Source organism: Ostrinia furnacalis, unplaced genomic scaffold (genome assembly GCF_004193835.3).
Source record: "Ostrinia furnacalis isolate ACB-3 unplaced genomic scaffold, ASM419383v2 OfSCF6844, whole genome shotgun sequence".
NCBI classification, from domain to species: Eukaryota; Metazoa; Arthropoda; class Insecta; order Lepidoptera; family Crambidae; genus Ostrinia; species Ostrinia furnacalis.
Window position 1 is genome coordinate 71,171 of NW_021137083.1, and position 24,729 is coordinate 95,899.

The 24,729-nt window shown below is 37.0% G+C and overlaps 1 protein-coding gene across 3 annotated transcripts in view; it reads right to left on the reverse strand.

Annotated features, from left to right (window-relative positions):
* Nucleotides 1–250: 250 nt before the first annotated feature.
* The window catches only part of LOC114362870 (angiogenic factor with G patch and FHA domains 1), a 38,289-nt gene continuing 13,810 nt past the window's right edge, over nt 251–24,729 (reverse strand). For all 3 annotated transcript variants that reach the window (XM_028318435.1, XM_028318434.1, XM_028318436.1), the window contains 2 exons: nt 24,138–24,237; nt 251–673 (listed from right to left, as the gene is read on the reverse strand). In XM_028318435.1, coding sequence (XP_028174236.1) covers nt 497–673; nt 24,138–24,237 — 277 coding nt within the window. In that variant the 3' untranslated portion in view covers nt 251–496. The remainder of the gene's footprint in view (nt 674–24,137; nt 24,238–24,729) is intronic.

Here is a 24,729-nt window from a genome sequence, read left to right on the forward strand (position 1 = left end):
GTTTAGTTACATTGTTGCTTGTGACACCCCTGATGGACAAATTGGCGGGCGGCGCGGGCGCACCGCACCCCTGCATTTGGCTCCTTCTGGGAAACGGCGCAGTGTCATTTCGCGACACTGTTTTTAGAATGTAGTGTTTGGTGGCCTTTCGAGAAGTTTTTAGAATCATTTCTGAATAATTCTAATTGCTTACCCTATTATCAAAATATCAGAGAGATTAGATTAAAAATAAGTTAATGCCAAATTGTTCTTTTCCTTAATTGTTTTACTGACTTTGAAGTTTAAAATAACATTTGTTAAAGCTAGTTAAATACATAAGGTAAAAACTAAAAAATATTAACAATATGAACTAGTATTTACATAAAATCATTGGAATTGATCGCTAGCATAGTAATATCTACTCAAACTTCACATTTTAACGTTTGAAAATTAGCTAATAACTCATTGTTAAATGGCAGTTAACAGTAACACAGTGGGTAACGTTTGTAACACAGTATTATTCTTCTAGGTCGTCATCATCATCATCGTTCTGGAAGGCCTTGGCGGGTGGTCTCAGCATCTTGGTCTTGTTGGCGAGCCTCATGGTGGCGGGTCCAAGGGTGCCGGTCACTTTGGGTGCTGGTGCTACGGTGGCCCCCAGGCCCGCTGTACCTTCGTTGCTGACTAAGGGGATCTGAAACAAGCATAGTCAAAGTCAAAGCTTTTATTTAGTACTCAGGCCCTTTCCAGGGCTCTTATACACTTCCCAAGTATAGTTTTCCCTACCATCATTTCGGGACAACATATGGGCTGGTGCTGAGAACTGGCGGAAGAAACTTAATCACATTTAAACATGCAATAAAGAACGAAACTTGAAAGTATTGACTTAGAAATGGAAATTATTGATATTTACATTACATAGGTAATGCTGGACGTTTGTTTTATTAAGTCAAAAATGTAAATCAAAAACAGGCTAGACAGACCAAATTAAAATTAAAATAGTTTTCAGTCATATGGAAGTGGTGCTTAGTCTGAAAAAGTTTTCAATTTTATTTTACTGTTCGTTAACATATTAGTTCTGCTCATACAATTAAAACAGATAAGGATAAGTATAACTTTATGATAAAAGTATTCTTATTTGTATTGTAGTGCCATAGTTGTAATGACTTTTGGTCAGCAACAAGAGCATTAAATAAGCTGGTATTTTAATAAGAAAAATTATCTTAATTTGTGCGCATTAAAATAGTTTCGTACACTTTCAAAAGCCACATTCACATAAAAAGGTGTTATTTATACAAACAATAATAAACGGTATTTTAATACAAAGATATTTTTATTTATTATATTTGTTGAGGAATTTCTCACGTGCAAGGCGCGCAAGTTCAACTTTTGTCTGCGGAGGTGCTAATACACGCAAAACGTTTTTCCGTGATGTTCACATTATTTGGGCACCGCGGCAGCTGACGTTTAAAGCCGTTGATTCTGACAATACACATTTACACATTTTGTATTTGACAATTTTATGTTACAAAACAATTAAAATAATAAAGATCTTACGCAAGTTTAAGTGTTTTATATGTTTAATATTTTAAAACTTCTGCCCGTGTGAAATTCGAACCATCATGCGTCATTACTTTTTGGGCGTAACCCTAGTTATATTTTCTATAACAAATGACCTAGAGATACTTCATATAAAATGTCAGTGAATGCCCCGTCAAAATCGATCCAGCCGTTTTTCGAGATTAAGTAGAACAATTTATTTATTCTCAAATCATGACATTTGACATTCAATTTTACTTATTTATTTGTATAACAAGATTATTTACCACACCCCGAACATAAACTACACTAACTACAATAAGTAAATAACTTCGTAAAAGGCTAACCATTTTCTATCATACCTCTCCATACGTATTTTTTGCCATTAAAAGTGGACTTACATAAATTATTCTCTGTAATAGACGCGATCGACTACAATTTGCCCATCAATTATTTTAACAAGACTAGCAAGAAGTCTATGATTGATATTTCTATGAAACGAAATGGAAAATGGTTTTCTATGAACTCATCAACCCGTAGACAATAAAAAACAAGTGAAGTGCGAGTTAGATCGACGTGCAAATGATTCCATTACATTACATTTTTATAAGCAACTATCAAAGGAAAGATGTATTTGTGAATTGACGGTTGGGCAAGTTATACTTAATTTTGAGAGACGCGTATTGTATAAGTGCCCTGAAAAGGGCTTACATAACTAATAACGAATATGAATTTGCTCCTCAAAATGATAATTTATCTAGATTTTATGTTAATAAAGTTCGTAACTCAAGTTTATGCTTTTAGTAGAAAGTAATGAATTAGAACAGAATATAAGGAATTAATTTAAGGCTTTTTTTTAAAGTTATTTATTTAAGGGTTCCGTTTTTTCAAAAGTCGTACGGAACACTAAAAGCCGTGTTCGTTGGACCATAAACGAGTTGCTACTACGCACCCGTCATGACGACAGACAGGCCTACATTACGGATTCATTGTCTAAGTCTAGCCGGGGTTATTATCCTAGGCACCGGAAGCCCAGATTTCCTGCCGAGGGGCCAACAGCACGGGTCATAACAACTCCTTGTAAGGCACCCTCAATGCCACCTACACTGCTATGGTATGTTTGTGGGATGTTACACAATGCATAGAACATATTAATGACCGAAATCTGGCTGGAGTTAGCGTGGAGCGTAAAGGATGATGAGCGATTGATTTTGATTGATAGATTTATCAGATTATTTTTGTTTTCATTGAGAATACGTCATATCTAACTGAGATTACCACCAGAAATAACAAAACGTATAGTAGGTACATATAACTTCAAAGGGATATTACACGAATTTTCACGGAAATTTTATATTTTTAGGGTTTAGAAGTTTATTTTCAAATTCCCATTACATTTCTGAAAACTCTTAGATATAGAGACTTTATTTTAATCTGTTATCTTTTGAACGTTTGCTTATTAGGTGTGACAATATTATCTTTATAGTGTTTTTATTATTTGCAGCGAAATCCTAATGTTTCCTCTAACGCATGAAGGCGGCTTATTAAAATACTTTGGGCGCCGTTTTTGGTACCTTTTAATGAAGCCTGTATAAAAGTCGTTATTTCAGAGTCTAACGGGCAGATTTCTGCGTTGTGGAATCATAACTATGTCAAGTTATGTGCATTAGACTTTAAAAAGTAACATTTATGACCCAAACGAGTTAAAATTCACCGAATTTTGTAAATATCTCTTGTTAGCGGATGCGATTAAAAATTTTAACAATCGGAATCTTTCCTAGGATATAGAAACAATTGCGTATGATTCAGTTGAAGCACTACAGCGAAATAATTTAAAAATTCCCAGACGATGAATATATTTTGAGGGGTTTCGCAACAATCTTAAGGCCTATCTTAATATGGACATTAAAGACAATTATAGTTGTTGAATGCAGGTCGTAACTCCAGCGCCGGCGCATCGCCCGATGCAGTTTAGATAGCTCATCGCGCTTGCACTGACAGCTTCATGAAACCGCATGCAAAATAAGAGAACAAGCTTATCAACATAGTTAAAACGTTCTTAACATATTCCGTGTTCTTGTTTCACGTAATCAACCAATTAATCTAAGAAACATAAAGCGTAGGAAAAAGGTAAAACCATGTGTTCCGTTTATAAAGGTCCATCGGTGTTTACAACAATGCCGATGCGCAGTGTGTTATTAAAGTTACTTACAATGTTTAAGCCCTTTAATAGGCATAGCAAGTTCAATAGTTTTTTTTTACCTTAATACAAAGCAATAACGTTAAAAACTTATGAAGGATAGCATATTTTCGACGCTAAAGGGTTAGCAAAATTCACATCACACAAATGTTCGCTCAACCTACAAATATTAAAAAGATTTATCCTTCAATAACTTTGTCAAACATGAAAATTTTTTGGAGGTGCAGTTTTAACTGCAAACATCATATTACTTGGAGGATTTAAACTTTCTATGTTCAATACACTTAACAGTTTTTTCACATAATAAGTGACCTTAAATGCTGAGTTGCGATGAATATCTCAGATCTTTAATCGCCTGAGTTGATAGTAGAGCCCTAGATAGAGATTTAAAATACCGACCGCAGTATAAATTAGACACGGCAAGAATACGTTATTCACTTAATGGAGCATATCTTTGTTATCAGCTCTCTTAGTATCTGACGGTAACTGAAGCCTTGAATAGACATTGTGTAGTCTGTGAAGAGAATTCTAGAGCAACCAGCAACCATATTTTGTATACTTTATTCGTATCGACAAAAGTTATAGCAGTAGCACGAAACGCGAATACAAAGTCGGGACTTCTAGAAATGTAGAAATCATTTCCTTGAATATTAACATGAATCACGTTGTAGGTTTTCCTACGGCTACAGGTAGATCACTTGAGGAAAATCTGTGGCATTTAATAAATAAGTAAAATATGGTGGACTAGCTTTTGCCCGCGGTTTCACCCGCGTGAAATTTAGTTGGTCACAGATCGTCATAAATTATAGCCTATATGTTATTCTGGGTTATAAACAATAATACTCTACTTTCATCAAAATCCGTTCAGTAGTTTTTTCGTGAAAGAGTAATAAACATCCAGACATCTTCACAAACTTTCGCATTTATAATATTAGTAAGAAGTAAGTTTTATTTGCAGTTTTAGGTACTTGAAATTCGTAAGCGCGTGCGCTAATTTACTAGCGTTTCGTTTTCAGCCAAATGACGTCCACTGCTGGACAAAGGCCTCCCCCAAGGTTTTCCACAATGAACGGTCCTGCGCTGCCCGCATCCAGGCTCTTCCCGCGACCTTCACCAGATCGTCATAAATACTACGTTACTAGCGTTTAGTTTAGGCGAATCCAATCTTTAGGTATACTAATCTTTGAATAATTGAATAAATTTTTGAATGTCTCCATATTTTGACAATCTACTTCTCAACTATCGAAAACATCTATCTACAGTCAGTCAGTCCTTCGCCCACTGTGAATATCCAAGTAATTGCACGTACATCAGGGCAGTGGTTATTTACTGTTTTACCTAAACGGACTATAACAAAGGAAAGAGGGGTCAATTCCTTACACATTACTGCCCGATGGAACATTAAGATAGCGGCCACTCGGCTCGTCAAACCTTCGCACATAAATCAAACGGACATACAAATGACATGTCACTGAGATATGCACACGAGATAGCATTATTTCGCAGTAAAAAGTACACGTAAGAGCACTTTAAATGTTGCAATCAGATTTTAATTTCCTGGGTCTAGAGTGTTAATGCGGTTTGTGGATAACAATTTTCGGAGTCCTTTTGATAGGTACCTAATTGCTCCAAAAATTATGCAAAACTGACTGTTGAATCAGTTACTGACTGCCCGGTTTCTCCCGTGTGGACTGCAGTTGTCCGGTCATTCTCCGGATCTGGATTATTTTGTTGATTACCCCGACCTTTTTTATTTTTGAATTTAGAGAAAGTTTAGGTAAAACATTTCAAAATAGACATTATTACGAGCATATTTTTAATATTGGCCCATCTGTAGCAAGCAGAAATAAAAAGTTAAGCGACATCAAAATTTTCATGGTCGGGGTAATCAAAGTTGGGAGTCAGAGTAATCAAAAATAAAACAAAATATTTTATTTTCTAAGGTTTTTTTTAAGTTATGGTAAAATAAATGTTATTATAACTAGCCATTTGTTATTTTGATGTATAAACGACAATATTATAAAGTTTCAACAAAATCTGTTAAGTAGTTGTTGCGTAAAAGAGTAAAAAACATTCATGTACATTATACATATAATATTAGTGACTCAATGTCCTTTGTCTCCTATATGGGACAGAAGGCGTCCACAACAGTCCTCCATCGCATTTTTTTTAGACAATTTCACAAAGCGCCAGCTAGCCCCAAAGTAAGCAACTTAATGCTTGTGTTATGGGTGCTAGCTTAACAGATATACTACTTATATACTTTTTTTTTAAATACATAAATATTATACACTAGCTGACCCGGCGGACTTTGTTCCGCCTTAATGGCAATAAATAAGCAGACTTTTTTTTTAATTTCGAACGGGATAAAAAGTATCCTATGTCCTTCTCCTGGCTCTAAACTACCTCCCTGACAATTTTCAGCTAAATCGGTTCAGCCGTTCTTGAGTTATAAGCGAAGTAACTAACACGACTTTCTTTTATATATATAGATAGTCACACCCAGACCCGTCACAGAAATTAAAATTCATCATTTCAATTTCAGCCCGGCCGGGAATCGAACCCGGGACCTCTCGGCATAGTAGTCCGTTCTGAACCACTACACCAAACGGCCGACATTCGGCATTCGGTCTTGAGCTTCGTGTTCGATCTCGCTCCAAGTCTTAACAGTGCGCCGCTATGTTTTTTTGACGCGACCACGTTTGCATTTTCCCTGGGGGTTCCAATCTAAAACCTACTTGGGGATGTGATCGGAGTCCCTTCGGAGAGTGTGGCCGATCCAGTTCCACTTGCAGCATTTATTCTGCTGAAAGATCGGTATTTCGTGGCAGCGTTCCAAAAGTTCGTCGTTTGAAGATTTTGGAGAATTCGGNTTACCAAACCATGAAACGTACCTATATTATTAAAAAGTTGCGCTGATAAAAACTGAAATCCTCTTATAAGGTGATGAATTTTAGGAGCATGTATGTCATGAAACCAAAATTATTAGCATACAAGAGCTTGTTTTAAAAAAAATCTTTTTATTTATGATGGGGAATTTACTGCGGCGTAGTAGGTAGCAGAGATTTTCCGTTTGTAGATCGTAATAATTTCGAAGAATAGGGATGTTTCGTGGATAAAGCAAGAAAGTAGCAAGAGTTTGAATTAGTCCGTCGGTGAACTTTCCAAAAACAAACTCTAAATGTATTTTTCACATTTTTAAACTTATGAAAATTTAAAGAGATGAAACGCACCAAAGTTCAGAAGATGAGGCACATGACGTCAAGGCAAGCTTAAAAATGTGGCGATTTGTGTCGTCACGCGGAATTTCATCGCATCATATCTTCGTAATTACTTGTTTAATTGACAAATAAAAATATCCTGTGTCCAATATTTTTTGATAATGTAAAATTGACGGACCAAAAGTCTTTTTTTAAGAAACTAGCCTATTCTTATGGCCACATTCCAGCTCCATCATCAGACCCCGCAGTTTACCTTAGAGAAGTCACATTTGAGTAAAACTTCTACTCAAGCGTGGCGTATNAAATATATTTTATGGGGTTTCGCAACAATCTTAAGGCCTATCTTAATATGGACATTAAAGACAATTATAGTTGTTGAATGCAGGTCGTAACTCCAGCGCCGGCGCATCGCCCGATGCAGTTTAGATAGCTCATCGCGCTTGCACTGACAGCTTCATGAAACCGCATGCAAAATAAGAGAACAAGCTTATCAACATAGTTAAAACGTTCTTAACATATTCCGTGTTCTTGTTTCACGTAATCAACCAATTAATCTAAGAAACATAAAGCGTAGGAAAAAGGTAAAGCTATGTGTTCCGTTTATAAAGGTCCATCGGTGTTTACAACAATGCCGATGCGCAGTGTGTTATTAAAGTTACTTACAATGTTTAAGCCCTGTAATAGGCATAGCAAATTCAACAGTTTTTTTACCTTAATACAAAGCAATAACGTTAAAAACTTATGAAGGATAGCATATCTTCGATGCTTTATGTAGAGGGTTAGCAAATAGCACACCGCAAATATCACGTTCAAATGTTCAACGTATTTAATAGGATTTCTCGCTTGTCAAATAGGTACTGCAGATTTAATCACACCATATTACGTGCGAGAGGGTTAACTGATATTTGTATGAAACAATATTTTTGTTCTTGCTTTTATCATTGCTTTTATCAGCCTCCAAGTAAAAGTTATTCAAATATTCATGAAAAAATCCCACTGATAAAAAATTATCTTTATAAGTATTTCACACTTCTATACACATTATGTACTTTGTACAAAAGTTGCCTGAATTGGTAAAATTGGTTTCATGGGACAACAAGTTACCCAAGTAGCATTTTACTCCATTTAAGAGTTCACATTTAGTTCCAATGTGTACTTAAAGCATTAGTACAGTTCACTCGTGATGTATAAGCTGTATTATTGCAATTAATTACACCTATACCTGTCTAAGGGACTTATAGGAGTGTAGACTAGTGTAGAGTTATACTTTTATACGATTGTTGGTGTTATAATACTCTAACAACTATCCTTTAGTCAGCCATCTGACTAAGAGCATTATAGGAGGGTAGACATACGGTAACCGCTGTTTAACGGCCTACTTGTACGATGTTATAGAGCTAGCATTTTAATAGAACACACGTGGTCATTTATAAAGCCAAAGGCTGTTATGTTTACTTGTTTTAGACTGTTATACAGCTAGTAGCTGTAGTAGGACTTGTTTGTGATAATTAAAATAACCTTTTTTTACTATCTGTACAAAAGTGTTTCAATGGTTCGCATGTACACTGTAGGCTGTTAAAAGGACTATATTTTATGTGTTGTCCATTAACATCAATAGCAGTTTATTTGTCCACAAGTACTACTCTTATTTGCTTTAAGCTGAACATGAATGTGATATTCTATTACACATTTCCCCAAGCCTGTATTTAGTTGTTCATGGTGGTTCTGTACATGATGCAGAGGAAAATATTATGCCTGAACCTGAAATTTCCCTTCAAAATATACAGATATCAGAGTGTGATGATTGCAGTTCTAGTGATAGTGAATATACCATTCTGATTTGGACAATTATTTAACCTTTCGCAAAAAAAATAAGAACATGGGATATTGAAAATCGTATTCCTCATTCCGCTTTGAATAAATTGTCAAGCATAATAAACGAATTTAAACCGGGAACACTACCGTCTGATGCTTTAGGTATTCATACTTGACTATTAGTACCTGGGCTAGGCGATTTAACGGACATTAATAGTTTTTATTGCGGATCTCTAAAATTTCAGTATTTGAAAGAATTAAAGATACACAATTGACCTGAACTAGGTACATCTTAAAGCTGTACATAAGTTCACATTAGAATAAATTTATAGACATTAGCGCTGTAGTGGTACAAATGTGGAACTTCATATAGATAACAGCATTCTAACAGAACACATGTGAACCTAATATACGCTCACCGCATTAAATTGGAGTTATAACAGTTCACATAGCCGTATTTCATTTCCACCATTTTGTTCTACATAACCTAAAATATTTACCAAATAAATCTCCAAAATTAATGCAGATTTATCACAAAATTCGCAGATAGAGCGATTGAGTTTTGGTTTCATGTTATAATTAATTACCGTAATATAATTATAATGCCAATCCAATATCAAAAACTGAAAATTGTAGATTTCCTCTCAGCCAGTTTTAAATATTTTAAAATGAATATCGCGTTTTTACAGAGGCGCGTAAATATTTTAGCTGTAAATATGTATACATTTCACGATAAAGTTGCATTCCCAATGGCATTAACATTATTAAGTATTTAAAACCCGTGTTATTATTTGCATAAATGATTATCCGCCCGAGTTGTTTCCCTCTTGGCACTCACGTACAAATACCAAACTAATATTAAAATGTGGAAATAATTTAAGACACACGTGAACTTTAGGTAGCATTGGAGTACTTTTGTCGGACTTTATAACTTTGAAAGCTGTGCATTTAGCCACTTGTTACTCTTTATTGTCCTCACGTACGTTGTATGGTTCACACTGCGTCCCATATAGTGCCGTAAGTCAGCCTTAAGTACGATGTTACTACTTAAACTGCTATTATAATGCTATTATACTGCTAATGTACAGCCATAGTGAACTTAAGGCTGTCTAATTTGTGCCCAAACTGGTTCTATAAAAGCATTATAGCAAGCTATACAGCTCGTATACAGCTGACATACACAGCTTGTGGAGTACATGTGAACGACTATTGAACTCTTAAATGGAGTAAAATGTTACTTGGGTAGTTTTATAAAAGGGTAATTTTGAATTATATTATGCTCAATACTCTTGACAGTTTTTTCACATAGTAAATGACCATACACGTTTTGTACGCGATGCATATCTCATTAATCGTCCGAGTTGATAGTAGAGCCCTAGATAGAGATTTAAAATACCGACCGCAGTATAAATTAGACACGGCAAGAATACGTTATTCACTTAATGGAGCATATCTTTGTTATCAGCTCCCTTAGTATCTGACGGTAACTGAAGCCTTGAATAGACATTGTGTAGTCTGTGAAGAGAATTCTAGAGCAACCAGCAACCATATTTTGTATACTTTATTCGTATCGACAAAAGTTATAGCAGTAGCACGAAACGCGAATACAAAGTCGGGACTTCTAGAAATGTAGAAATCATTTCCTTGAACATTAACATGAATCACGTTGTAGGTTTTCCTACGGCTACAGGTAGATCACTTGAGGAAAATCTGTGGCATTTAATAAATAAGTAAAATATGGTGGACTAGCTTTTGCCCGCGGCTTCACCCGCGTGAAATTTAGTTGGTCACAGATCGTCATAAATTATAGCCTATATGTTATTCTGGGTTATAAACAATAATACTGTAGTTTCATCAAAATCCGTTCAGTAGTTTTTACGTGAAAGAGTAACAAACATCCAGACATCCACACAAACTTTCGCATTTATAATATTAGTAAGAAGTAAGTTTTATTGCAGTTTTAGGTACTTGAAATTCGTAAGCGCGTGCGCTAATTTACTAGCGTTTAGTTTAGGCGAATTCAATCTTTAGGTATACTAATCTTTGAATAATTGAATAATTTTTTGAATATCTCCATATTTTATTTTGACAATCTACAGCGCAACTATCGAAAACATCTATCTACAGTCAGTCTGTCCTTCGCCCACTGTGCATATCCAAGTAATTCCACGTACATCAGGGCAGTGGTTATTTACTGTTTTACCTAAACGGACTATAATAACAAAGGAAAGAGGGGTCAATTCCTCACACATTACTGCCCGATGGAACATTAAGATAGCAGCCACTCGGCTCGTCAAACCTTCGCACATAAATCAAATGGACATACAAATGACATGTCACTGAGATATGCACACGAGATAGCATTATTTCGCAGTAAAAAGTACACGTAAGAGCACTTTAAATGTTGCAATCTGATTTTAATTTCCTGGGTCTAGAGTGTTAATGCGGTTTGTGGATAACAATTTTCGGAGTCCTTCTGATAGTACTTAATTTTCAAAAATTATGCAAAAACGACTTCTGAATCAGCCGCGGCCAGTGGGTTCTCCCGCGTGGATTTCAGCTTGTCACAAAATATTTTTATTTCGTAGCCTGTGATCGGAAAATCTTAGAACATACTCTTTCACAAAAGCATAACGCCAAATAGGTACCTATCTCATCATCTTATTTTTTAAACGAAACACCCTAGAAGAGAGCATCCTACAAGGAATCGGAAAGTCCTTCGCGCAGTTCTTTTAAATGTGAAAGACATTCTTCAGGCGCCAGATGTTTACCGCGTTAAAAACCATAATGCCTAGGCGCAAGCGCATACGTAGAATTGTTGGCGGGCTTGTAAACAATTTGACATCGTTTCCATCTGCTACTGGGAACTCGTAATTGCGGCAAATTGACACGGCTGCGTTTACTTGACGGACAACTTTCCCGAATTGTTCCCTAGAATTACATTCATCTGTTTCATGTATAATTTATTGATGGATGTGTTGACTACGGCTCTTTTCAAGTTATTGCTGTTAATTAGTCATGAACGCCGTTTTACTTTAATGATGGCCCTGGTTTCGAATGGGTATTTTACGTGCAAATACACCACAAACAAATAAATCTTTTAAATAAGCATATACGGATGCGATGATCGCAAATGGACGAATTACATACACAAGAAATTCATAAAACACAAATTAAAAGTAGGTATTAGGTTCTTGCAAGTAAAGACGATTTCATGTATTTATAAGAATCAGTAGTAATAATAGTACAAGAGCAATCGCAGCATTTCTGATTCTGTAAAGCAGAAATATTTTAAAATAAAACCGTCGACAGTAATGCCTTGTTACAATCTTTCATACATATGCAGACAGAGATCGTCCCACGCATCGAGGTTTTACTACATGGAATATTACAACAATCAACAACGGGACAACCTCTGATACGACAAGACAGAACATTCGGCGGCGCCGCATCTGCATACGAATAGTGGCGCGCGTGCAGTCTGACGCCTCACGCTGCAAAACAATTATGACATGTTCTATCCATCTCTCTTGCTTATTAAAGATACTTGCATGAGCGAAAGAGACGGGTACAGTCAGACAATAAAGAAATCCTTATGCGAATTTTCAAAAACATGTCTTCAGACACTAAACATTGTAGCTCGCTGACTCCATGTCGTGGTTCAGTAGGAAATAGAATAGTGACATGTTGATCAATTGACAGCGGTACTTTTAATGAGCTGTCAAAACGCGACTCTCCGGCAAAAACGACTATGACGTCATTAGACTGCCAATTCAATTTCAATTTATTTATTTCTTGGTTTTCAGGGCTAGATACAGGTGTTACTCTACTGAGCCAGAAGGAGAACTATTAAAAGAACTTGTCTTGAAATTATTGGTTAATGATGTCAACTGCTCATCATAGGCACTGTTATAATTACATGTAAATATATCGGCCGGAGCAACTAATCGGGGTGCGAGCAACGGTTGTTAGGACAAGTCTGTAACATTAGCAGCGAATCTGCATACGAATCGCAGCGCGTGCTGTCTGCAGTACACGCACTGACAAGCACTAGACGTGCATTACACGCACAGACAATGTAAGTATTAGCTGTCTCTGTCTGCACACTTCACTAGTTCTGCACCTGATTGAATACAGACACGAAGTAAATTGACACATTGTTGCTACCGACTAGACTAGACGACGGAGTGTATTGCATACAAATATAGACCACCAAAGGTAGAGCACGATCAAAACAGCCTTGATTGGGCAGAGATCAACGCTCTGAAAGAGGTTCGTAAGCCTAACGTATTGTCCTTGAGTCCAGGAATATTTTTAATCTGACCCCAATATAAGTGCGTGTATGGGGTCAGGAATCCAGCCATCGGACTGCATATTAAGATAATAAGTTTAATGTAATCCCCACCGGGTTTCATTACAATCTTGAAATACTGAACCCTGACTAGATAAATCCGAATCGAAGCGATTGTCCATTTACGCTCTGTATTTACATATTTAACTGTGCAATTGACTCGATAAAGGCAACCGTAAATTTTCCAGCTAAGTGGCACGTTCCTACGACCAGCCCGTTTCAGGCTCGCGCGATGGTCGCGTTCGCACTCAGGAGTGTTAAGAGGCGACAAAATGAGATCCTACCAGTAGTTTGCATTTAAAAACTTAAAATACATTGGCAGTAAATTGATAATTGGAAATGATAATGTTTCGGTTTTACGCCCGTCGAATAAAAGGTTAAGGCGAACGCACTAGCGTAGGTACGCGGGCTTTATAGCCTTGCTAATGAATACCCCCGACTCTACACGAATATGATTCGGTAAGTGAGAACTTATATCGTCGTGANGGCCGTGACAATGAGTACTTATTATACACCATTAACTAATAATTTCAAGGCATGACTTCTCTGAAATAACACATAATTTTTTGTAGCCCTGAAAGCTTATTTTTTCCCGCTGAAATGAAACGCGTAGAAGTCATGGCTTAGTTTTGCTATGAGATAAAACCGCTTTGACAGTTCAAAACTTCGTTTTCTCGTTTTACAACCAAACAAACACACATTTCAATTCAAAGTATTAGTTAGTATGAATAAATCCGTAAAACGGTGGAGATACGTGGGCCAGGTGCCATACTTTGTAGCAGAGCACGCTGATCGCATAATTGACGCACCACGATTGCAATTCAGATGGTTCCGAGTAAAGTCTGGGGACTTTCTAGTTCGCTGGCGCATAAGTTTGTTGCATCCGCCTCCTTATTGCATGCGAACGGGTCAAGATCGCTTCTGTATGCTAAGTATTTGAATATTTTTCTCTAGTTTTTATTTACTTATTTTCGAGGCAACGAAATGTGAGTATTTTCTCAGAGGAAATTGAAACATGTTTATTCTGCTTCCTCTGCAATTCAAAGCTTTTCTGAAAAATTATAACACCTGAGAAAACTTATGTATAACCCAGTGATCAACTGTTATATTAAACTTTTCTTTTTGTCATGTGTTTTTCTTATCATGTGGAGCATGAAATCAGTACAGAGACATCATGTTTTTTTATACCTTAATTGACAACACATCGCACGACAATTCACATGTCGCAAAATACGCAGCGTTACTTACTTCCTCAAGCTTCCTCATTAAAAATACAATTTTAAAATAGTTGTTGAAAAATGTATCAACTGTCACTTGACATAATAATTGAACCGCGGCGGTCGCAAGTGGCAACTAGCGGGGTAGCGACGCGAAATAGGCTGCGATTAATTAATATGAAGTAGACGCTCGAATGTGCATAGCGCCAGGGTTGCCATTAATTGCAGTTTATTATTTTAAGGGCAATCACGTGATCTGACCTAGTTGCAATTGGTAAGTGCATTATTTGTGCTTAACATATGAGGACGATAGCTTTATGACAAACAACAATGAAGAGAGATGCACCGTGTAAATAAAATATACTTTTAATTGAGCTACAAGCTTACTAAATCGCAGGAAATAATACAAAAAATTGATAAACTACTAGTATGTAAGATCGCGCAGGACCGGTCGTTGGGGAAATTTTTGGGGGAGGCTTTTGTCCAGTAGTGGACGTCATTTGGCTGAAACGAAGAACAAAGATTTAGTAGATCCTTTTGTACCTCAATATCAGTCACGGGTGGTCACCCTACCGGCCGGCGATGCCAGACACAATGCAAGCCGGCTGCACGCTGCACTCGCACATATAATTACTACGCCGTAATGTTGTGTGTTACAAGACATTGATGCGAATGGATCGAAGGCTCAACACCCGGGTTCGACTGTGGCAATACCACGAGCAGCTGATGTTAAACGGCCAGACAGAATGCAAATTGGGTTTCTGTTTAAACATTTAAATAAAATGTCCGTAGGAAACAAGTCAAATACCCGATTGAAGCAGATATTAATTAATTCAATATCAGTATTTCACTGAGCATACTAAGTAAAATTTTATTAGAAATTCGCTTAAGCTTAGTTCGATTAGAGCTTTAAGACGCTTTTACTGCTGAAAGCATTACATTGGCAATTGCCAAGTAAGTATCTCAGAAAATTCGGGCAGTATTATTAAATAACAATCAAATATTTTTTCTTCATGATAAATTATCAATATTTTTCATTTCCGGTCTTCCTGATAAATACTGATGATCTCTCTCTTGGTCAATCCTATTGCGGAACTCCACCTGCATACTTCGAAAAGACTTTACAAACAAACTAAGGTCCCACTTATCCGTGCATCCTTCTCCATCATGGCAACACTACCCGAGGCCGATGTGGCCAGACACAATGCAAATTGCGCGCCGGCTGCACGCTGCACTCGAATATTTAATTACCTATTCCACGGCTCGCCAACTTGTCGCGTGTTTGGTGACTTTGGTCATTGGCGGAGGCATTGCTTAGTGCAGGCGACAGGTCAAGCTATGTCTTACGTCTGTCTGTACATGCCACACTTTGAACCACTTGTCGCATGTTTGGTTATTGGCGAAGGCATTTTTGTACAGACGGCACGTTAGTTGTCTTTTTTTTTTTACCCAGGAAAATGGCCTATCCATACCTACCGCCGGGGGACGGCAGGTTATGTGGGGCTCGAACCCACTAAAAACCTGGGGTGTTCCCTCTGCCGCATAGTGGTCGGCGCCTTGGGTACTAGAAACGACCAAGGCGCCTTCCGCGGACGTCCCGCCCTACACGGCGGGACCCAACACGCCCCCACCTAGTGGGGGGCCGACGTTAGTTGTCTAGCTCAGTGTTTTTCAACCTGTGGGTCGCGACGCCTCTATAGGGGGGTCGCGAGAGGTCGTAAAAACTACCTCATTAAAAAAGATCATTAAAGTTATAATATCCGAAATCTAATTATTTGACAAATGCAAACATGTTGTATGAATTGAAGTATTCGGTCCCTACAACGGTCTTTGTAACATTATAAAATGCTTGAAAAAAAAAGCGAACGGTCGGGGGGTCGCCAAATATTTTTTCATACCAGGGGGGTCGTGTCATAAAAAGGTTGAAAAACGCTGAATGTTGAGAGTTTAGCTAGACTCCAGCTAAACTCTATCTAATCACTGTGATTTCTTATGGATCTATAATAGCGGTGATTTTGGAATAAATATGTGTTGTCTTAAATAACTATTGCACGGCTCGCCAACTTGTCGCGTGTTTGGTGACTTTGATCATTGGCAAAGGCATTGCTTAGGCGGCACGTCAGCTTTATTACTGTAACATCTTATGTACTATGTTATGTGATAGGGGCTATTTTGCAACTAAAATGATAGTCTGATGTGCCGTAGACAGCTCTTACGGATTTAAGAAAGCTATAATTGGTGTTGGTGATATCTTCAAATCACCAAATTTCATAAAGAAAGAAAATCATGAATATCAGCCGTACAAGATACTTAATGCGGGAGCTAAACTCTCATGTTTAAGAGGTGCAGTGTTATTACTGTCATAAAGTGAGATCAACAATACCTCGAGTAACGTCAAAACCAAATCCCAGAGCTCCACCATACTGGGTGCTTAGCATTATCTAGAATCTAGATAATCCATTTAAAGCATTAGGGCACGTAGGAATGGCGGTTTAAGTCTTCAGTCACGATCAAACCAGCACATTAAACTGCGGTGGGTGGACGGGCGATTTGTAATAATTGTAATACGCCACATTCGTCGTGTCCTGCAACAATGTTGCAAGGGTTCCCGCGTTATTATGCAGTAAGCCTTAGAGCTCACGGTAACGTTTTAACAATACTGTCTGCGGTTGGACAGTGGTTTTTGTCAGAATGCCATGTAAGAGGCAAAATGTCTTTTGTGGCTGTATATTATGACCCGCAATTATGTTGGCTTTGGGAGCAAATTGAGACATAGATCAGGGATATCGATGGGATATGTATGTAAGGATATAGGTAAAGTTGCAGAAAACAAACTTAACATTTTTTTGTAGCTGTTAGAGATTCAGGAAATTCGATCATAGGATATTGAACTTCTTGTTTTTGGCTGATTCGTTTTGAAGACCAAATTCTCTACATTTTTTTTGTTTCCAGTTCCTGTTCTTGTTTTACATACCACCAATGAAATCCTGGAAGTACGCATAAGATGAATTCGATTGGTAAAATTGGCTTTAAACGTCACACGCACAGTTTTAACGTTTAAACGTACTTCTCTTGTGCTCCGGGCCTTATCCAGACTTGTCTGTCTCCGCTAGCACGCGTCAGGCGCTCGCGCATCCAGCAGTCCGTGAGATTCGTTTACATTTAATACTAGCTGACCCGGCGAACTTCGTACCGCCTTAGCGTAGAGATTTTCTTAATATTTTTTTCCGTAAGAACCATCCTTGGACTTCCACAAACATTTTAAAAAAAGAATTATCGAAATCGGTTCAGCCGTTCACACGTGATGCCGTGACAACGCGAAACGGGTTTCATTTTTATATATATAGATTTTCACGGCTCGTATATAATTTTCGACGCGGATCTGTATAATTATAACTCTTCAAATGATAATGGTTATTGAAATCGTGATCAGCAACTCTACATCTGATGTTAATTTGACTTTAAAACAAATGAGGGTACTGTTAATGGTATAAATGCTAGGTGTTGAATCGAAGTTTGAATAGGTAATCGTTTAGGTGATAGTTTATGTTACTGATTTCATTTATAGCTTGTACGTTTTTAAATGCCAGACGACCAATGCAGTGAAGCGAACAATTAGAGTCTAACCATGGTTAGCGAAAACAGCTTTGAAAAAAGTGACTTTGTTTGAACTCGACAATGTTTTATGTCTGGGCCAAAATTTTACTTGTCACGCATAAGTGAGTCGACAGTAAACCATGCACATTATTAACCAATCTTTTCGTTCTGATTTTTATGCCTTTCCGATCGGTCAAGAGACGTTTCGACAAAAACAAAAAGACTTTATTTTTAGGGTTCTGGACTCCCAAAAAAATGTATTGTCAGTGAGAGCGTGGGCTGTCCTTATTTGCAAAATAAAATTGCTCAGTCCGCGCTCACTTTTCATATGTCCGCGGAATATTATTCGCCGCGTCGGTGCAACATTGTAGCTTTACTTGCCGTCCGATATCATTTAATCAAATTGAGAAACAATTTCGGTAAGAGTTTTAAATTATGGCTAAGGTTCCTTTAACGGCAGCTCCGCTTTAATTTAAAAATTTAAGCAAATTGCCTCATTAGTTAATTGGAAATTACGGACTTAAATGAATTTGTGACATGGTTGATGTTAGTAAGGAAACATATGTCTGAAAATAAAAATTCGAGACAGTATCCAATTATTATTATATTATACCGACTACATCACTGATGATGAAGATCTCGTAGACCCGATTACCATAAAATTCGCATCAGTGGAGCATCAACGGCATCATTCTTTTGTACAAAATTGAGCAGAGCTGTCATAAGTCTTTAAAACCAGGCCCTGCAGGGGACATCAGAGTTTCTGAATTATGTCGGTTATTTAAGCGATATATGATTATTGTATGCAGTTGTAACCTCTCTGTAAACATAATTTACATACCTTATAAAAGAATTAATTGTGGAAATTCCCAAAAAATCACTTCATTCTCCACAATTTCGAAGTTATCGACAACAATAGAGGATGAGCTTAGTCTATTTCAGGCTAATTAATACGTATGTATTGAAATCGAATTGTAAGTAAAATGTCATCTATGAAACAATAAAAAAAATTATAGAATACGCTCTGGGTAATCACTAGCTTCCCACGAAACGGAAGTATTTATAAGAATTAATCACCCTTTGCTAGATTAAAATTGTTACATCAGTGTCAATTTTAACATGATAAAAAACGCAATCACGTACTTTACAACTAAACGAAGTACCGTGGCATCATAAAGTAGGTTTATAGCCAATTTGTCATACTGACTACGATCCTCATTATTAAAATTGCGCTCTCAAGTCTTGAAACTTGAAACGTCAACTTTAAATGACGCATAAAACGATTTAAAATCAATTAGCTTCATATTATTAAGCACAAATTGCGTACGATAACGTTTATCATGTTAATGAAGTTTAATGCATGTATAGTCCGATCCGAATATTGCGGTTTCTTTGAACTATAATTTATTTATGACAATATTTATCTTTTCAGGTAATGGCAGCGCTAAAGAGTACGTTCTTGAAGTCGTCGGTCATCGTCTGTCTACATATTGCGTCTGCCAAGGCTTGGTGGCGAAGCCCCGTTTACTCTCCACTTTTCATTGCATCATTTGCGACAGATCATTATAACCCACCAATGCAATTTAGCTTGCCGTATTTTTGGACTACCCTTAAGTTTGGTTTTCGCCGTGAGTTCCCATTACGGATTGCTTTTCTACAGCTCGCTTAGTGACGTGCAGTTGCTTTACCAGTTATACTGTCATGTTCCACGTTTCGACTCCGTCAATATCCAACTGACCATCAAATTCAGCTTATTTACAATTGACGAATTAACATCAAAGGATAACTTTTCCCAAATAAAAATAGATTCTCTTCCATCGATTTAAGATGGTTATTTGTGTAATATATTTCTGTAGCGGAATGTCCATGCGTGCGCGCTGGTTGGGCTGTAATATATGAAGTGCAAAACATAGTCACTTGCAAGTTTGTTGCAGGGCCGAGGGCGCGGACGCACGATAAATGACTAAATTACATCGCAACCTATAACGGGAAACTGTTCATGATTCTGTCAGTGCCATCATGCGAACTATTTGTGTTGTGACTGGTTAGGCCTGAGGTGAAATTGCGTATTTCTTTGAGAAATAAAAGTCAATTTTATTTTACAAAGAAACATTGTTGGGAGATCGTTGGGAGTAAGACAGACTCACCTTTTAAAAACTTTCAAGATTTCGGCCAGTACCAGTGAAAGAAAAATACTTATACTTTAGAAAAGCATTATCTGCGGGCAGAGGCTAATAATTAAAGTTTTATTGCACATAACAGTACAAAGGGTCTTTGGGAAAAATGCATAAATATTTGGCGTGATTACTAAGTAAAAAAAAAGTTTTTCTGATGCCGAAAAGACACTTTTCCCAATAAAATACTCATCCAAGCCGCCAGTAAAGTAAGGTTCTCGTTTATAGCAGTTTTATATTTTCGTTAACGATACACTCAATTGTGTTTTAATTGCTGCAACATTGATAATAAAATCTTACATTGTGTTGTATCTCCCAAATTATTAGGGACCTCTGCGAATTTGCCTTTATGGCAATGGCAACACTGAGAGAAAAATGTTATGGCCCGATCTTTCGTTATTTTTAACTTTTATAATCTCAAACAGTTGTTAAAATGTTTCTTATTCGGGATTTTTATTCGTGGATGCAAATGTTAAGAGAGAACGAGAAAATCTATTACAGTAGAGAGCAAATCAGACTTAAAATGTTTGTAGCAAAATAACTTCTATTACAAGTAGAAGAGATGCCATAGTGTTTAGCTTGATAATTCGTTCGCATCGCTGTACATATCAATTACTTCCTTAGTAAAGATAGCACTAAACTAAACAGGCTAGTCCAGATTAAGTGAGCATGTATTATTAATCGAGTCTGTCCTCACTGTTTACAAAGTAGCCAAGTTCTAGATATTCTCAGCGACTGTGACAGCTAGCCATAATCCCAACAAACATGCACTGCTTTCTACAAAGTAGTCGGCTATTTATGCCGACGACAACAAGTAAAAATCGATCCAAATGGAGAAATGAGGCAATAATGTACCAAAGACAACATATCAGTTAACGTTTCTAATGCAAATACAAAGTTAATGCAGGAACATATCGGATTCGATGTTTGCGCAAACTGGAAGGGAATGCAAACGTTCTTATTACGGGGCTGCGCTCACTGGGCAGCCAAAAACGTATGTCTAATTAGGTTCAGTTCAAACACTGAAAACATGGTCAAACCTCAAGGCTGGTGTATTGCCTAGTATTGAACCAACTTGGCTTTTTTTATTTTAAACAATGTCCCCTTTCAAATAAATGAAAATGTACTCCTAGGTCCTAGGCTTGAAATACTGAGTTCCTTTCACCACTTCTTTTCAGTACTACCTTGTATGTTGTCCTGAAGTGGTAGTGTAGGGCATGCTTTATTTCATGCTTGCAGGCATGCTCTTTTCAGGGCATTTACCTATAGGTAGAAGGTATTAAAATAAATAAAATTACTTAGCTTAAGATTTTAGTGACGCTTTCCCTGAGAAAAGCCCATAATAAAGCATTTGAACTCGACTAGCGTTACTAGACTATCAGAAGTATTATGTTGTCTGTGATACCGATGCGACTAGAAAAAAGCTATGTGTTAGCCAATCCCCCAAATATTTTTATCCATACTTTTCAAAGTAGGTATACCATTTTCATTAATTAATAAGTAAGTTAGGATACGTTTTCAAAATCGCGAAGGCCAACCATCCTAGTGAGCGCGGAGCCTAACCCGGCTCTCGGCATGATTGATAGCGCGGGCCAGCAAATACCCGAATCCCTGAAAAACAAAGGTGTGTGACTCATGCATGCAAAATAGCCCGTCTGTTTGCTTTAAAAACGCATTAATAAAACAAAATGAATGACCGATCATTGTTAAGTTTTTGTTTCACGACATTGGAAATGTTGTTGGGATGTGAATTAATTTAAATGAACTTCTAAGCTGAGAAGGGATAATTCTCATCTCTCGTTCTTACCACTACAACTCTATAACCATGCATGTCGCCAAATATATCTAACTGTGACGGACTAGTTAGTATTAGGGATATCTAACTAATGGTCTGACATGATTTTTCTGGTCTAACATCATTATCTTTCTATATCAAGCAGTAGGCAGATATACAATGACGACTTGATAGTATTTACTATTTAGATTTGGGTCATTTCGTTTAATGAAATATCCAATCGTCAATGTCGAACTAAGGCCAAAACGTAAAGCATTTGTCTTGAATATCATAAGTGGCGCGTTAATTCCTCCCGCCTAAATCATGACGGTGCCATTACAGCATGTTGTAACACTGACAGCGAACCAGACGCATTAAACATAATGCTCGCATCGCCTAACGTAAAACCGCCCTAAAAGTCGCCGTCTGAACAGCTAATGGCATGCCATCACTCGACTGGGCCTAATGTGAAACGGGACGCTATAAAAAACGGGTAAATTGTTTTAAATGGCCAGGTAGGCCCACGCCCGCCTGACCTACAGACAGCCTGTTATTGCTAAAAAGTATAAAAACACATTTAGGGTCCGCGCAATGGAGAATAAAACCTGTACGTACAGCGATGACTTTCCTTGAAAGGTTGGACACGCTTTCGCGTCAATCGTAATCATAATGGAATAAAATTCGCAGATAATGTTCCTTTTTAAAATTATTAAAGTGCTCAAATGTTTTAGAGACTATTCTATCGTTTATGGCTCGTGCTTCTAATCAATACTCAGAGGTCGATTCAAAGTCGAGCGTAGATTTAAGTCTGTGAATTGCCTGACGATTAAAATTTAGCAAATCACAGGTTATGCTTGGGTTTGAATTGAGTCTAGTAAGTCCAATTCAAAACACAAGCCCAGAATCCCAGATACAATCACAACTGCCTATAGGATTGATAACAAATATATTCGACACCCCTGCAGTTATTTTGTGCGAATCAGATACTCATTTTTTGACGATTCAATATATCAACGATTTTGGGTTTACGATACGACAACACGATCTTGTGAACTAATTAGGTAGTCACGTCCAGCCCAAATGGAGATACAATTCATTATGTTTCTTCAAAGTGATTGACGACTTTATATTGTCCATAAATAAAATGTTAACATTAGCTTTGACTTTGAGGAAAAAAGACAAACGAAATCATAAGACACCTTAACCATTAAAAGGGGGAAAAGGAACCAAAATGTAGTAGGTAATTACGACGAAGTATATTCATTTGGATAAAAAAGCAAACTTAAAATTTTTTAGAGAGTTTGGTAAGAGTATTTAAGAGAAATATACATAAAACTTAGATAAAGGTACGAAAAAATGACGAGCAACTCCTTAAAATATTTTTTGTATACCTACTCGCAGCACACGCCAAAATTCATTTCTCCAGTTTAGAGTAAATTTTTAACATAATTACTAGTTACTTTGGTGTCTACTTTTAATCAATAGAGGCTTCAGGGTCAATCTGACATAAATAACATGTAATAACGTCTATGGAGAAATAATTCTTTATTGTTACAGATAAAGTAAAACATAAAGCGACATTTGCATTCATAAATGTGTAATAAAAAAAATAACGGCCACACTAGTTAACTAGTACATCCAGTAAATAATAATAGAGCGTTTCTTATGTATTGTATAACTAGTTAGTGGAAATGAGCTACTTAAAGTCGTAAAGAATGCTTATAGGATGGACGGATAAGGAGCTACAGGAAACAATAAATCATTCAATTTTATGAAAGAGCGACAGCGCAGAAATGCCACCTAACTAATTGGTATGAAATTGTTGAGCTGAAGAATTTGCCATTAATTTCTGTCAGGAGTTAGTAACTAGGTAATTATGATCAGAAATTAGAGTACATATTACACATACACATTTTGAAATTTTGATACCTACATTTAGTACACATTTTTTTTGTTTTTAGGAAGACTAGTCTATAACTATTTTATAAAACTTTGTGCCTCCGATGACTGCTAAAGGAAAATAACTGAAATGTATAATACTACTATTATATCATACATTTATAATAATATCATCAGACCTTAAGGTGGGTCCTGAAGCTCAGATCATAGAATGGACTAACGACTAACCTGGCCTCGTGGGCGATGTTCGTTTCTGGGCATATCGCGAAGACACGCGCCACGCCCCCGTTTCATATCTATTCCCTTCTATGATCTGAGGTCCTGAAGATAATGATGAGATACAAATGGCAACAAACAAGCAAGATACTCACAGGTTCGGTGTCTCCCTGGTTGTCCTTGCCGAGGCCCTCGCCCTTTGACCAGCCCATTTTCTCCAGCAGCTTGAAACCCTTGTTTTCTGGAGTAATAAACCTGCAGAACAAAAATAAACTGAGTAAGTATAAAATATTGAAATTACTTTATAATTTTTATAATGCCAAAGGTTTAGGTAAATTCCTATTAGGTGATAGAAATCAGGAACAACTACAAACCCATTTAGGGGTCATCCATNAATACGACATGTCTTGTGTGATGAAATTGTGTAAAAACCGTTCTGTTCGAACAAACAAAATTTAAGGAATCACATTTCACAGGCAAAATAATAAACCAATCACTTATTTCCCGACATTAAAATATTGAAATTGATTGAAATCAAACGTCATTCACTCGAAAAAATAATACGTCAAAGACCAGTGTTCTCAGTTATTTACGTGGGAAAATTACCTGAAATATGGGAAATCAATAATAATTTTAGGACTTTTTAGTTATTTATTACGCATACTATGGAAATAAAATAATTTATCATAATAATTGTGTTTTAATGGGATATATTTTCATAGGCAAAAGACAATGCCGGAAATTGGC